The 12,977-nt window shown below is 37.9% G+C and overlaps 1 protein-coding gene across 2 annotated transcripts in view; it reads right to left on the bottom strand.

Moving 5' to 3' along the window:
- Nucleotides 1-12,977, bottom strand: part of vps9d1 (VPS9 domain containing 1) — an 81,753-nt gene that overhangs the window by 44,523 nt on the left and 24,253 nt on the right. For both annotated transcript variants that reach the window (XM_039763451.1, XM_039763452.1), the window contains exons 4-5: nt 2,078-2,237; nt 381-492 (exon numbers count right to left, since the gene is read on the bottom strand). In XM_039763451.1, coding sequence (XP_039619385.1) covers nt 381-492; nt 2,078-2,237 — 272 coding nt within the window. The remainder of the gene's footprint in view (nt 1-380; nt 493-2,077; nt 2,238-12,977) is intronic.

The following is a 12,977-nucleotide window of genomic DNA, read 5'->3' on the forward strand; positions in this document are numbered from 1 at the left end:
TCTCTCACTATAACGGGTGTAAGTTATACATTAAAGGAACAGAGTTATATTTTTACTCTTTAAATATATATTTCTGTATATAGATTTATAAAAATAAAGCAGTAGAATTAAAACCAGCCTATAGCAGTCTCACCCAAAATAAGCTACTATTGTCACATAAAAAATAAACTATTTTCAGATTTTAAAAGGAAATATCAACTTTATTTGTAACACTTTGAACCTTATAATAATATTATTACTCAAAGACATAGATATGAAATTAAAAAAATGTTTAGTTTTTCTTTTAAAAAGCATGTTGTATTAAATGTTGAACTACTGTTTTCCCAAGAGTACAGCAAGATAAACGAGCTGACAAATTGATCTTCACAAACATGACTCACCAGGGATGTTTTCTGCATAGCCTGACTGGGATTCAGACGGGCCAGTCTTGCTTCGTATGTAGCCTTGAGCTTCTGATTAAGTCTAGATGCCTCTTCCATTGGTGTAAGCTCCCTTTCACAAAAAACACATGCACACATTACATTTTATTCATAATATTAGAAGTTTCTTCCCCTGAACTATTATCTCCAAGTGCTTTTACTTCCACATTGGTATTAAGAATTCTTTATTTTGGAAACTACACAGATCAAATCTACTTAATCCAGTTCCAGGTTGAAGGATACAGGACCGTATTCCAGCAGCATTCTATGCAAAACAGGAACAAACTTTGGAAGACGCACCAGTTCACATTTCATGTCCAAACCCATTTTCACTCATAGAGCATCAATTTAAGTTATAAGTTATCCTAAAACACACAAACTTTAGGAGAATAAGTGCAGTCCCTAATGAAAGACCTCTGTACAGGAAATGGAGATTACTTGGAAGTTTCATACACATGATAACCGGACCAGAATTTGAACCCAGTCTTCTGCAGCTGTGACACAGAAGCAGTAACTGCTGCACCACTCTGCCATCCATTTTTGGAAAAGTAACTTAAGAAAATATAACATTGGAGGATTGAGGAGCCAAGGCAATTTCAGCAGCATTCAGTCACAAAGCAAGAATTATCCATGGACAGTTCATTGCAGGGCCCACTCACACCCACAGTCATGCAGGGCCAATTAGGAATCATCAACTCACATGTCTGTAGGTAAATAGCAGGAAAACCCAAACAGACAAGGGGAGATTTTGCATGCTCAATCTACATAGACAATGATTGGATACAGAATTCTAAACTCAGGATGCTAGATCCATGAGGCAATACTGCTAACCACTGTGCCACCGTCCAGCCCATTTCTGGAAAATGTGTTTCACAAATGTATAATATTTGCTTATCAGGTATAGGTCTGCCTAACATAATTAAACCTAAATAAATAATTATCCGGTACTTGATATCAACAGTCTAAAAATTCTTAGTCTGTAGGTTGATAATCTTTGAAAAAACTGATTTGCTCTTTACATATTTTAGGAAGGTGGTACAGTAGTAGCATTGCTGCCTCTCCGTAAGGAGACCAGGGTTTATGGCACGGGTCCTCCTTGCATGGAGTTTGCATGTTCTCCCCGTGTATGCATGGGTTTCCTCCAGGTGCTCCTTTTATTCTTACTGTCGAAAGACATCTACGTTAGGTTAATTGGTGATGCTAAATTGGCCCTAGTGTGTATCTGGTGTGTGGGGATGTGTGTTGACCCTGAGATGGACTGGCACCCTGTCCAGGGTTTGTTCTTGCCTTGTGCCCAATGCTAGTTGGAATAGGCTCCAGCCCCCAACATGACCCTCATCTGGATTAAGCAGGTTGGAAAATGACATGACAGGTTTTAGGAAAAGAAGTACAACAGTTGAATCAATGAAAAAAAATTCTTTGCACAGAAATGTTTTAAATAGTCGTGTAAGTTACTACCTGAGTGTCACTTAAAGTAATTCTTTATTCAAGAAAACAGACAAAATTAACAGTGGAGCAATGGTCTCTAGCAGAAAATGATATCATGTGCTGAAAGAACATGTATATCTATACATTAATTCCTGTCCATTTGCATTATAAACTGTACAGTCAAATCTGAAAGACTCAATTTAGACAATGCTGTCTGACATCTATCTTACTTTTTTGTGTTTTGTGTGTCAGCAATCTGCATCTTCTCAAAGATTTCTGGAGGAAGGAAAGGGGATGTTGCTTGCCCTCCATCTGAGAGAACTCTGCGATGCCCTGGCTTGCACGTAGGTCGGTGCTGTTCCAAGGCGGCAGGCTTTTCTTCTAATTTGCCTTTAATAACAAATAGGAAAAATACATAAAATGTCACATTAGAAAAGTTTTATTTGCCTCCATAGGTCATTTTCAAAGCACTTACAATCTCAATCAAAGAAATAATTTCATGGTCAGTTTGAAATTTAAACAATGAAAAGAAAACAGAATTTGCTCCTCTGGGATATGAAATGGTAACATCAGGATTTCAAAGTATGTTGTTAATCTCCTATACTCAAAGGAGTGTAATTTACACTTTATTGTATTCTTTTTCAATGCCTAAATGATAATGCGCTTGCAAATGTAAACAGCTAATTATACCCTTAGTAAATTTCTCACTAAAATATAATCTGACCCTGCAACAACTGCTCTTTGTTTTTTATTTTTCAGGGTTGTTAGGACAAAAGTATTTCGAACTAGCATCAAAATTAAGGCTGAATGCAAATCAACTGCACAGTGCACACACATGCAGTCCCACAGGCCCAAAGTTCAGCCCCCATTCAATCCACTAAGCCATTAGAATGTGGAAAGTAAACTGGAGTACCAGAAGGAAAGCCCACAAAGACTTAGGGAAATGTGCAGACTCCATATGGTCAGTGACCAGGCCCAATATTTTACTTGTTCATGTTGCAAAGGTTCAAGGAGCAGCTGAAGGATATGGTGGACTAGTATCCCAGAGCCTTTATAGAATGAACCTAACCCCAGAACTAATTTAAGCAGCACCATGGTAGAATTTAAAGGCACATTCTTGCAAGAAACACTTTAAGGCTAAAGGCATTGGTGCAAGATGGGGCAGAGCTCAAACTGCAGGAGGTGGAAAGTCAAAATCTGACAGGGAGAGAAGGGGAAGCGATTTTGAACATTACCGTTTTTCTGATTTGGATTAACCACCCTATCCATAAAATAAGAGTTGGAATTTTTAACAGCCAGACGTATTCCTTAAACACTTTGCTTTCTCCCTATAAACACCTTTCCACTTATTTTTATTAAAAATAGTGAACAGGAATCCCTTTTGATCACGAGGACAGTTTCTTAGTCAGATGGGAGGCCAGAGCACAAGGAAGGACAGGATTGCTGGCTGGATGAAGAAACAACTTTGTGCCTGGCCGGAATAATATAATGGTTGGACCAGTGGAAGTTGGGACCAGTTCCATTCCTCATCCGGCAGGTGGCAGTGGTCCTCTTGTGGTGGTTCAGTTGGGACATCTGCCAGGGTTCTTGAGAGTGGGAGTCCCTGACCTCCCTACTTTCCAAACAACCCAGAAGTGTTCTCAAGTGGACAGGCTGTGGCACTTTTAGCATTGCCGGGTCTGGTTTGAAAAAAAGCCTGCTGCCACACATCTGGGAGTCAGAGTCGGGAGGCGGCGGGTGACACTCAAGAGGAGCGGAAGGAGAGAAGAGAGACACTTACTGTAATTATAATTGTGGTTGGTCTTTACTGCACATATGGTGACTTATTTATAATAAAATACTTTATTTGAACCCAGGACTGTGTGGAGTACTATTGTGTCTGAGGTTTTGGGGCTCAGTGGCTCCCCCTTGTGGACACACTAGATACTCTGTATTTTTATACATTTTTGAGTTTGCTTGATTTATCTAAGTAACATTACCGTACACAAGTGCCAAATTTTTCAGTTTTTCTAAATTAATTTTATTAAAAAGATTAAGAAAATGAACAATTAGTTCCTGGGTCTTCTTTTACTAATCATGGTTAATAGCATTTTTAAACCTTAATCCAATTCATAGCCATGGGGAGCCACAACAGCTTATCCTAGCAGCATTGTGCACAAAACGTGAATCTGCCCATCACAGGGCCCACTCATACACACCCACCCACACTGGGTTTAATTTAGGGGCATCATTTAACCTAAACTGCTTGCATTTTCAGGATGGGGGAGGAAAACATTGATACCCAGAACTAAATCCACACACTGGTAAGGAGAATGTGCAAACTACATTCAGAAAATGTTTCGGTGTGGGATTCAAACCCAGGATGGTAGATCAATGTAGCAGTAGCACTAACTTCCTCATGACCATGCTACCAATTATAGTCAATAACATTTGTTAAATGGTTTTCAATAAAAATTATTTAAATGTAAAGAAATTGTAGAATTGAATATGATTTGTGGTAATCTAATTTAATAACTGTACCTTAGTCAATAATCAGACAAATATAAAGGTATGTAAAGATTTGCCTCAGCTGGGGGTATCAAACTTCCTATAGTTTCTGAAGAACCACAGTGGCTCAAGGTTTTTGTACCAATTTCTAAATTAGATGCAAATTTCTGAAGACAGTTATTATAATGAATGGTCTCAAGGGGCTAGAGACTGTCATAGCAGAAGTGGGTAGAAAGCAGGAATCATCCATGAGCAGGACACCTTTCAATTACTGGACACACTCAGTCACATTACACAATTTAAATAGACTCACTATGAAAAGCACTTTGAGTAGTGAGAAAAAGCACTTTCACAGCCTACTGTGCAAATATTTAGCCCATGATAAGAAACTAGTTCATAGAAAGAAACACTTGTGCTTTGTGCTAATTACTGCACCACTGTGTACTCATTCCTCATTGTGTCTGTTTAAGTAGAATTCCAGAAAAGGAGAGGAAACATTCAAGGACTTAAAGAGTTACTGTTTAATTTCAGTGTTTAAAAGTGCTATTTTGATTTCCTCAGAAAAGCCTTATCAAGTGCATTCAGATAGCAGTGTCTTATGTGAAAAAATCAGTGCAGACCCAACAACACATCACTGTCTAAATGAGTTTATCAGCTCTGTTCTCTTCAGAGCTTAACAACATTTCTTCACTGGAATAAACAATATTATTAATGCAACCATATCACTTATTATTCATCTTTTTTTAAATCACCAAATGTTGATCATTTTACTTAGTGCAAATAATGTATTAAATATAATGTATTAAAGATGTGTTAAATTTGACTGATTTAAAACATAACCATTCCTGCACACGTAGACACACAAACTAATTCCTTAATTGCATAAAGCTGCTGGGTCATTTGTAAGGTTACTGTGAGCCAGAGCATTGCACAAGAGGCATTATCCAGCTCTGCCAGGTAAGCAAGTATAATGCAAAGCACACTTCCTCGCTTTGGGCAACCTGCATGTCTTTTGTGATGTAGACAAATAACCTCAGTGTGCGTTTAAAAAAAAATAAAATAAAAACAGGCAATATGGAGAAATAAGAAGATTCCACAAAGACAAAGCCCAGGCCCAAGATTACTAAAATTATTCATTATTCAGGGAATTATTTTGTGAGCTCATATATATATGTCTATCAGTTTCTCTTCTTCTCTTATCTGAACCCATCTTAGCTAATTTTAAGATAGCAGGTAGCCAACACTTTCTCCAGCAGCACTGTGCACAAGAAAGGAATCACCGCTAGACGCAAAACTAGTCCACCACAGGCCACACTTATGCAGGGGCAATTTAAAGAGTGTAAGAATGTACAAGCTCTGAACGGACGCTGACTGGGATGCAATTTAAAACATGTTACCTGGAGATTTGATAAAGTACAGCTATTCAATTTGGGAAAATTAAACTGTTGAGGTAGGCCACAGCAAGAACAAGAAGAATCATGCAGGTGGCACAGTGGTAGTGCTGCTGCTTTGAAGTAAGAAGATCATGGGTTCACGTCCTGGGTTCTCCCTGTGTGGTAGTGCTTTGAGTAGTGAGAAAAGCACCATATAAATGTAAAGAAGTATCATTATTAATGGGAAAGTAAGGATATTAATAAAAGTTTGAATGAAGCATTTCAAGGTGGCCTCAATGTATGTATGTGAAATAAACATCAATTTAATCAAGTCAGACAATATATGACTAATTTGATATCCTAAGCCTGAGAAACGTTTCCATTTATGCTAAAATGCATGCTCACTAGTCGGAAAGCTTCATTTAACCATGTATTCATCCTGGGAAAGATTGCTTCAAGTGACAAATATAGCCTTCAGACAGTGGGGAAACCAGCCAAGCACTTTAAGAAAAAAATATTTTAAATTTTATCAGCTTTGTAGAACAGCTGTCAGAGATGCTGTCAAGAACATTGTTGATCTGAAATTTTCAAGCCTATGGTTGATGTTTACATTGTTGTTGCCATTGCTTATCATCACTTGGGCTGTTTTGACTAAACAGGTACAGTGTGTTCACAAATGTCTCCAACTGACAGTGCACAAATCTTGAACTCTTCTTGCTTGCAGATGAATGTTTGAATAACACAGTCAAAGCTTTACTCCACACGAGTATAAATCCAGCATTGGTAAAATTTAATTTTTGCTCTGTTTAAGTTTTGGTCCCCTGTATGGTCTTGCCTTGCAAACAAAAAGTATTACACATTCTTTTTGCTCTTATGATATTTGTTTCTAGTTTGTCTGGCATGCAAAAGTTAAGCACCCTTGCTTAAAATGTCTGTTACTGTGAATAGTAAAGTGAGGAGAACATGAACTGATCACCAAAGGCATAAAAGTTAAAGATGACACATTTCTTTAATATTTTAAGCAAGCTTACACTTTTATTTCCATCATTCATAGGTGCAAAATACCAAAAATTAAAAAGGACCTGAAACAAAAGTTTAGGGCATCTGACATGGTCAGTATTTAGGAACACCCCCTTTGTCAAGTAGTACAGCTTGTAAACTCTTTTTGTAGCAAGCTAATAGTGTTTCAAATCCTTACTTGTGGTATTTTCACCCATTCGTCCTTGCAAAAGGCCTCTAATTTTGCAAGATTCTTGAGTCGTCTTGTATGCACTGCTCTTTCAAGTTCTATCTACAGATTTTCAATTATGTTTAGGTCAGGGGACTGTGAGGGCCATGGCAAAACTTCAGCATGTGCCTCTTGAGGTATTCCATTGTACATTTTGAGGAGGGTTTCAGATCATTGTCTTTTTGTAGGACCCATCCTCTTTTAAGTTCAACTTTTTTTTACAGATGATGTGATATTTGCTTCCAGAATTTGCTGGTATTTATTTGAATTCATTCTTCCTTCTTATCTATGACATGTTCCTTGTGCCACTGGCTGCAACACAAGCCCAGAGCTGGATTGATCCACTCCCATGCTTAATAGCTGAAGAAGTATTTTTTCCAGGAACTTGGCCCCTTTTTTTTTTGCAAACATACCTTTGCACATTGTGCCCAAAAAGTTCAGGCTTGTGTAGTTCATTTGAAAACCGTTGTTCATTTGCAGCCACTGAATTTTTTGAGTTGGGCCCAGGAAAGATTTTCTTCTGCTGACTCTACCATGGAGGTAATATTTGTTCAGGTGTCACTGCACATTAGAACAATGCAGCTAAATCTTCCTGAAGGTCTATTTTCGAAGGGTGGTGGTTGGGTGTGGGAGGGTCATCTGCTTTTCTAGCAATCCAATAAGTTGTAAATAGTTGGTGATCAGTTCATCTTCTGCTCACTTAACTATTCACAGTAACAGATATTTTAAGCAAGGGTGCCTAAACTTTTGAATGCATTCCCCTCAGTCATCACCATTTGTGGTGCAGTTGGTGTCCTTTAATCATACAAATTACCTCCTGCATGGCAGAATGCAGCTCTAAAGCACTGTGATTAGCAGGAATACCATTCTTGTTACTCTATGTACAGTATCTGTATCAATAAAAGAACAGAATAGAGAGTGCTTTGATAGATGCATGACTGTGATAGTGATGCAGATGGTAGCTTTCATCTTTATGATAAGATCAAAAAATTAATTTTAGATGACAAGATTATGATAATGCACAACTTCATTTAAACAAACTTAAATTGAGAGAACCTGGGAAATAGTGGAGTGGAACAACAGTTATTTAGATGTTAATCAATAATTGTTTTCTTAACTGAGAATATCGAAGAGTTACGCTTTGAGAATCAGGAATGGGTTTTAGTTTAATTTTTCTTCCAGTGATAAATTTCTTCTACCGTGTTAATTGTTTTTGTATTCTACTTTGGCATAATTTGAAGTGCTATTTAGTTGTATTTAATTATTAAACCATCTCCCACAAAACATTTTGGGATGCCACTGTTAAGACACAATGGTGGGTTTCAACGTCATTAAGACAGCAATTACTTAAAGCAGCATTGCAGTGAAAATAAAATCAAAGATTCTGAATTCACTCTAAAAGTTTTCATGGTGCTTTACACTAAATCTATAATTAAAGTAACACATTTTTGCACATTTGCTTCCAACTTTGCTTTCTGGATAATGTTTAGGTACACAATTTTTTGACTTCCCAGTATTAGACCTTTCCTTTTTCGCTAGCCTTGATCTCAGTCTTTGTTTCTGTCCAACTGCTAGTCATTACTATTCAGTGTTAGTGTTGGCTCTGCCGATCTATACACAAAAAGCCTACTTTAATCAGTATTTTTTTTAAGCTAAGAATATCACAGGGAAGTGAAGCCTGTATGGATGTAATATTTTATAATAAATGCATACTACTGAGATTACTGAAACAGACTACGTGAAGGAATATTCTGAAAGGCAATGTCTAAATTGGGATTTAAAGCCAGTCTAATGCAGATGTAAGACAGCGACAATAACAGATAATAGCATGTCATTCAACCATGTGTTAGATGTGATAAACAATGATCACTAATATGCTGCAGTTTTGTAATAAAACACCAATAGTGTGGGACTCTAATGAGAGTGAATGGAAGCATTCATCATGATTTTCAGGAATCTTTTACTAGGTTGAAGGTACTTCATAGTAAACTAATTATCAAAATATGAGACACAAGGAGATTTAAGTAACAGGTGCAAATGCGTGAAGAAAGAGCTTACAGAATGAAGACAAAGATATGGTCTTGCAAGTCAGTTAAAGCTGCTATTTTAATCTTTATAAATCATTTAGATAAGAAAACTAGTTGTCAAGAACCTTTTCTGGCAGCATTAGGCACAAGTCTAAACCAAATACTCATAGGGTATTGAACTAGATGGATAAGCAGGTATTGTCAAAATCACTGAAGGAGGACCTGGACAGTTTAATAAATTTTTGAGTAAATAAATAAAAGCTGATACAGATTAACTAATAATATGTAGTTCAACTGCATGATGCACAATATGGGCTAGAGAATGATTTGGATTATGGTTGTCAACCTAACAGTGCACATACGTAATAAGCAGCTAATAGGATGCAAGTTTAAGTAGCACGTTGCATGGGATGTGGAATGCAAGTCATGAGAGGTTAGGCTTACGCTGAGACATTAACTGCAAGGGCTGATGTGAAATTTCTTCTGCAGTTCTGGACTCTCTGAGACAGAGATAGTCTAGGCAAGAGCCGAGAGCAAAGATTGCCGAAACTGAATATTTTTATCAAAGGAAATAAAGAAGAGACATGATAAAAGCATTTACAATTGTGCACAGAGTTCTTTGGATGAGTGCTGTCACTTTAAGATCTTTTGAATAATACGATAATGGGGAGCCCAGATGGTAAACTTAAATAAACACATGGAGATATTTCACAGTTCCCAGAGTTCACAGACAGAACAGAGTTCACAGAAAGAACTGTGTACCTTAGAGATCTTTAAATCTTGACAGATAAAACAGGAAAATGTGAAGTGATAAACTATCCTGAGCCTGTTCCCTTCAAAACTTTTCTTACATTTTCATTATAAAGTAGGGGGTTCCCCCCGCTCACTTGCTATTGCTAACCAACCCCCCCTGCCGCTCACGTTGTGAAAAGGGGGGCTGAACGCACCCCAAGGAGATGCGGTCGCTCCTCCGAAACCCTCTCTTAAACGGTGATACAATGGGAAAGAATTTTTTTTTTTCTTTTTTAACACCTCCTCTTTGCTCAATCAGCTGCTGGCTTGCTGCTGCTGCTGCCGTGCTGCGTGATCTGCATCTCGCACAGCGCTTCAAATATTTAAAAGCCTGTACAGCAGCTGTCCTACTCTTTGTCTTTTATTTCTGCCACCGGGCGTGGTTAAATCTTTTGGCACAAAGTTGTCTCGGGGGATGTTAGTTCTTGATATTTTTTAGTTTATAATTTAAAAATGGAATAAGAATCTGAAAATTTAACAACATCACATTAAAGTTCAGTAAATTCTGAAAAGAACATTACCAAACATTTATATGTAGGTTTTAAAATAAGTCTCATATAAGGCGTTACAAAAAACAGGACATAAAAACGCCACAGAAAATATGGGAGTTATAAACACTGTGAACTCAAATCTCTAATAGTTTTATCTTTTATATTTTACTCACTTTCAGTTCACTCATGTGACATGAAATTCATTAAAGTTGTTAACAGAGGTGGGTAGAGTAGCTAAAAATTGTACTCAAGTAAAAGTAGTGTGACCTCAAAATAATATTACACAAGCAGTTAAAAGTTAAAAGTAGTTATCCAAAAAATTACTCAAGTAAGAGTACAACCCCAATTCCAATGAAGTTGTGACGTTGTGTAAAACGTAAATAAAAACAGAATACAATGATCTGCAAATCCTTTTCAACCTATATTCAATTGAATACACTATGAAGACAAGATATCTAATGTTCAAACTGATAAACTTTATTGTTGTTTTGCAAATCTTCATTCATTTTGAATTTGATGCCTGCAACACATTCCAAAAAAGCTGGGACAGGGGCAGCAAAAGACTGGGAAAGTTGAGGAATGTTCAAAAAACACCTGTTTTGAACATTCCACAGGTGAACAGGTTATTTGGAAACAGGTGTTTGTCATGATTGGGTATAAAAGGAGCATCCCCAAAAGGCTCAGTCGTTCACAAGCAAGGATGGGGCGATGTTCACCACTTTGTCAACAACTGCGTGGGCAAATAGTCCAGCAGTTTAAGAACAACGTTTCTCAACATACAATTGTAAGAAATCTAGGGATTTCATCATCTACTGTCCATAATATCATCAAAAGAGGAGGAGTTGGTCTCGTCCGATGCGAGAGATGGACGTCTGAAGTGGAGCTCCGCTAGCAGTGGTGCTATTTTTCATATTATTTGCTTATTATTCTGAGATATCCTGTATTTATTCAACCCGAGAGGGACCGCTACAGTATATGTAAACACATATAAACATGGCCAACAAGAAGGGGGGTCCGAAAGAATCGAAGACTAAAGCTACATCCAAGCTGCGATCAGCAAGCCCTAGTTCGAGATACGGCCTCTCAGAGACAGACCTGGATCAGATGGGCGAAAGTACAGACTCCTCGGGACCACGGTCCGCTACATCGTCGCCTGCTGAGAGCGAAAAGGGGCGAAGGTGCGATCGTGAGTGCAGATGTGGATAGCTCGCCGATTGGAGAGGATTACCTGAAACTGGAAAAGGCCGGGAGGTCCGCGGCTTCAGTTACGCAATCACGCGGGACTGGAGCAGCGGGACACCGGCTTCAGCAGAGTCTGCTGCTTCATCTACGGTACAAGAAGGCACATTTGAGCTATCTGAACTGAAAGTGTTGCTCGCTGAGCTCAGGCAAGATATAAAGAAAAGCGAGAAGGCTAATGAGAAAGCAACGGCAAAGGCACATGAGAGACTGAAACAGGAATGGAACAGGAGATGAAACAGGCCAATGAATGTCTGAGGAAATCCAACAGGCAAATGAAAGGCTGCGCAAGAGGTACAGCTTGAACTTCGACAGGTGCTGGGTAAAATTGAAGAGCGCATTGAGAAAAACTCGGCTAAACTGAGCACGCTTGCTGATCGATTGGAGCATCTTAGTGAGACATTCACGAATCGGATCGAAATAGCGAACATCTAGCTGCCAGTGCCGAGGAAAGAGCAGTAAATGTCAGTTGAATGTAAAAAACTCGGAGAAAAACTTGGAGACAGACTGGCTGCTTTAGAAGATGGGAATAGAAGGTATAATGTCAGAATTGAAGGCTTGCCGGAGAATCGAAAGTTTAAACCCGTGAAATTCGCAACTGAACTTTTTCTAAAATAATCGGGCGACTTTAAAGCAGAATCTGAGATAGCAGCGGCTTACGCGTCGCGGATCAAACACCGTCAGACCCGACCAAGATCTTTTATAGTCCGTTTTGAACGATTATCATTTAAGTTAGAGGTGATGGAACTCCTCAGGAAAAAAAGGAAGATATTATATATGAAGATTGCCACATTGCGTCTTCCCTGACTTCTCTCCAGCAACAGCTATCAAGCGCCGCCTTCTATAATATTAAACAGCGGCTCGGCAAGCCAATGTCAAATCGGCCTCCTGTATCCGGCAAAACTGAAAGTGGAATGGCAGGGTCATTTCTATGTTTTCGCTAGCAAGGAGGAGGCAGAAAATGAGTTAAGAAAGCTGATCCCGGGACTATTCTGATACATAATTGTGAGTCATGGCGGTAAATGATAAAGCTAGGATTAATAATCTACTGTCTGATCTATTTGTTTTAAAATACGGGTTTTTATCAGCATATATTCTCATATTCTTATATTATTATTACTTACTTATTACTTATCATTACTTAGTATTACTAGGGCGCTAAATGTTTATGTTTTATTGTGCTTAATTACGTTTTCCTCCTCTTTTTTTTTTCTTTTCTAATTATTTCATGTGTACCCTAAATGAGACTGTTCAATATCATACCCTTGGTTTGCTGTTATTGCTATTACTGCATTAAGACTTGTTATGCTTGTTTTGGACACATCTTTAACACCATCACCTGGGTTTATTATCTGGGGATATCATCTTAATGCACTAAAATTGATGAAGATTATATGTATGTATGTATGTATATATATATATATATATATATATATATATATATATATATATATATATATATATATATATATATGTATATTAAGTGCAAAATT

The sequence above is a fragment of the Polypterus senegalus genome, chromosome 9 (assembly GCF_016835505.1).
Source record: "Polypterus senegalus isolate Bchr_013 chromosome 9, ASM1683550v1, whole genome shotgun sequence".
Taxonomy (NCBI): domain Eukaryota; kingdom Metazoa; phylum Chordata; class Cladistia; order Polypteriformes; family Polypteridae; genus Polypterus; species Polypterus senegalus.